General features: G+C 42.9%; 1 protein-coding gene across 4 annotated transcripts in view; it reads left to right on the forward strand.

Moving 5' to 3' along the window:
- The window catches only part of ddr2l (discoidin domain receptor family, member 2, like), a 29,324-nt gene that overhangs the window by 10,706 nt on the left and 14,903 nt on the right, over window positions 1–3,715 (forward strand). For 2 of the 4 annotated variants that reach the window (XM_032516927.1, XM_032516930.1), the window contains exons 2-4: window positions 1,912–2,010; window positions 2,126–2,228; window positions 2,501–2,576. In XM_032516927.1, the coding sequence (XP_032372818.1) occupies window positions 1,950–2,010; window positions 2,126–2,228; window positions 2,501–2,576 (240 nt within the window). In that variant the 5' untranslated portion in view covers window positions 1,912–1,949. Of the gene's footprint in view, window positions 1–531; window positions 674–888; window positions 1,040–1,911; window positions 2,011–2,125; window positions 2,229–2,500; window positions 2,577–3,715 lie in introns of all 4 variants that reach the window. The other 2 variants (XM_032516928.1, XM_032516929.1) reach the window with 2 other exon arrangements.

Genomic DNA, 3,715 nt, shown 5'->3' on the forward strand with positions numbered 1-3,715 from the left:
CTCTCTCTCTCTCTCTCTCTCTCTCGTGCTCCCATTTTGCTGTAGAGATGAGCAACAGTGCAGGAATCTGAGCTGCAGCCAACACATTACATAAAGCTCTCTCTTTCTCTCTCTCTCTCTCTCTCGCTCTCTCTCTCTCTCTCTATCCAGTCGTTGCCAAAAAAAAAAAGTGAACGTCTGCGTTCGCCTGCAGCTCGGCTGAAGTGAATGTACTCACTTCCTGAAGCCAGAACGGAGATCTATGTCAGGAAGGAAAGATTGTTTTTTTTTAAGTTCGATGCAAACTGTAATCAGGGAACGTGTTGTCTCCATGAAGTGATAATTCAGTACCACTCATTTGTCTGTTAAACTCTGCGACTCAGTGACCGTCTGTTCTTAAACTCCAGGCTCCATTCAAAAACTTCAAACAAATTTCCGCCCTGCAAACGTACATCATCTGTTGGTAATACCATGATGTGATCAGAATCTCTCAGACCGCATGAACTACTTGAAGTTGAAAGGTTTTTTTTTATGGACTTTTTTTTCACCCAGTGACCCCTGAAGAATAAAGTGCCTGCCTCAGCTCTAATAGCACCCCTGGAAAGTCTTGTCTTTGCCGACCTCCAGTGGTTTGACTCGTCACCTGCTGCTGCAGCGACGTGCAGGTGTACTGCAGGACACTGGGACGTCACTGGTGGGTGGCCGGAGGAGCAAAACACAGATTTGTTTAACCTTCTGTTTAGTTACTCTAAGTTCTGTATGTTGCTCTCTGCTTCCCCCTTCCGCCCATTGTTCTCTCGACCTTGTCTCCCCCTCCTTCTTCTCATGCCTTCACTCTGTCTCCCTCCTCCTCCTCTCTTTGTGTTTTCTCTCCTCAGTCCTCAGCCTCACCCTGCTGTCTCTCTCCAGTCTGTGTTCAGGTCACTCTCTCTCCCGTCCAGCTGTTTCCTCCAGCGATTGAAAAACGTCCCGAAGAAGAGAAGAACAGCGGGACGCTGCTGATACTTTCAAATAAGAAAGTATATTTGTCAAACCCTTTGACAGAAGAGAAGAGAAGAGGGTGTGTGTGTGTGTGTGTGTGTGTTTTATGTTTTGTGTGTGTGTGTGTGTGTGTGTGTGTGTTTTGTGTGTGTGTGTGTGTGTGTGTGTTTGTTTATGTGTTTGTGTGTGTGTGTTTGTTTATGTGTTTGTGTGTGTGTGTTTTTCAGTGTTGCGTAACCTCTGTGATGGGCTGCTCTCTGTGTATGGTGTGTTAAACTCTCCGCTCCAACAACAAAAACATTGTGAAATCGCACGCACACACACACACACACACACACACACACACACACACACACACACACACACACACACACACACACACACACACACACACACACACACACACACACACACACACACACACATTCTGATCCTTGTTTATCCATCCTGCTGTAGCTGGGTGACAGTTGACCTCCTGCAGCAGAAACGTGTTTAAAAAAGGATTTTACCTGAAAGCAACTGCAGTTAGCACCCGCCGTTAGCATCCCATTGACTGCCGTTCATTTTGGCGCCACTTTAACTTTACATCTGAAGCGTTTAAAGACTCTGTTTGTCTGTTGTTTATTTCTAAAGAAACACGACAATGTATAAAAGACTCCGTTACCTTGTAGCTTACGTTATGGCTCCGTAGCAGACGTTTTTGTAAAATACGAATCCAGAACAACAGGATCTGTTGGTCCACTTCTTTAACTGTCTATGAGTCTACCCCAGTTCATGCAAGCGCAAATGTCAAATTTCAAGCCAATAAGAATTCTTGAAATTGATGGTGGTAGTCAAAATTCATAAAAAAGGACAAGTTTGTGAAGGGCAATACAGATTTTGATAAATTATAATTCATTATTTAACATCTTTCTTTCTCCCTGTTTTTTTCTCTCTATCTCTCTCTCTCAGAGATGTAGCGTGTGTGTTGGTGTGATCGGCGGACCATCATGCACCTCTTCTTGCTGCTGATCCTTCAAGCCACAGCAGCCTACGGACAGATCGACCCCGGTAAACGCGCGCACACACACACACATTAAATTTGTGTTAAATGTTTGTGTGTCATTGTAATTATCTTGTTTGCGTGTGTTTGCGTGTGTGTGTGTGTGTGTGTGTGTGTGTTCAGCACACTGTCGCTATGCCTTGGGCATGGAGGATGGACGGATCAAAGATGATGACATCACAGCATCCAGCCAGTGGTACGAGACCACGGGACCTCAGTACGCCAGGTCAGTGGGACTTACAGAGTGATGTGACGATTGGTAGACCACCGAGCTACCACCTGAGCCACATCCGGCTGCATGTGACCCGATGAGTGCAGCTCCGTGTCAGACTCAGCTTTGCTGTTGGGTCAACTGTCCATTCTCTGTAATGTCAATTTCACCCCCGAGATGAGCAAACAACTGCTGTCAGCAGCTGTGAAGGCTCAGCTTTTGATCAACACTGTGTGTGTGTGTGTGTATGTGTGTATGTGTGTGTGTGTGTGTGTGTGTGTGTGTAGGTTGAATCGCGAGGAGGGAGACGGTGCCTGGTGTCCTGAAGGACAGCTGGAGCCTTCAGACAGTCAGTACCTGCAGGTTTGTGTCTGCTCAGTGCTTTAAAAAAAGAAACTTAAACATGTTGAATCGTGTCTGTGTTCCCAAACCTTTACAGAAGCCATTTTTTTGTTTTCTGTTATTTTGAAAGTGTAAATGTAAAATGAAATCTAACTTTTTGTGACATATTATACAAATGTCTAATCTGTCATTTGATGCCTTTTGGAGATTTTTTCTTCTTTTCTTGGCTTCTTTATGCACATTAATACAAATTTTTACCTGGGGTGCCCAAACTTTCGAGCTCCACTGTATGGGTTTGACAGTTACAGAGTTAAGTTGTTAAGATCAGAGGATATCGAGAAGTGCAAATTAAAAAAGTCCTACTGCCTTTGACTAAGCACAAAACTGTGTGTGATTTTCTGCCATTAGGGTTCTCTCAATCAAAAACAAAAAAAATGCAGTTTGGTGACGTGGCATCATGGGAATTGTGTACGCAGGGGTCCCCCGCTCTTCCCAAAACAAACAGAACCCCTGCACAATTTGGGAAAAAAATATGAATCACGATTTTTTTTAGCTTAGAATTGATATCACGATTCTCTTCCACGATTTTTTTCTCACAAAGTGTAATGTTATTGCACACATGAACCCTGACAAAACAAAACAAATTGGCAGTACCAAACCTTTTTTTTTTGGCACCTATAGCACATTATTCATCACCACAAGCCGGTGATCATAGAGGAGAGGCGAAGGGAGAGCATTGCAGGAGTGCTTTCAAACCTATTTTATACAGTCTATGTTTAAAACTCCAAGAAGAAAGTAATAACGTTTGTGAGGCAGTCGGCTCATAAAATTAAATGAGAATTGAACTCATAAAAAAAGGAAAGAAAAAATGTAAGATGTAATCGTGAACAGGGTGAATCGAGATCGCAATTTTATAACGATTAGTCTTGCAGGCCTAGTAAAAAGACAGGAGTAACTAAAGTGACTAAAATCCTTCATCTCGTTAAAATATGGCTTACAACTGGATAAAAAGTAGAGCCCAACCGATATATCGTCCAGCCGATATTTTTTGACCGATATTTAACATTTAAATTATTCTGCTTTGTTTTAAATATTCATTCATCAGAAAAAAAACGGACCATCAACCATGTTATGAGTGTTGGCGTTGTATAGTTTGTCCA

The sequence above is a fragment of the Etheostoma spectabile genome, chromosome 5, assembly GCF_008692095.1.
Source record: "Etheostoma spectabile isolate EspeVRDwgs_2016 chromosome 5, UIUC_Espe_1.0, whole genome shotgun sequence".
Classification (NCBI taxonomy): Eukaryota; Metazoa; Chordata; class Actinopteri; order Perciformes; family Percidae; genus Etheostoma; species Etheostoma spectabile.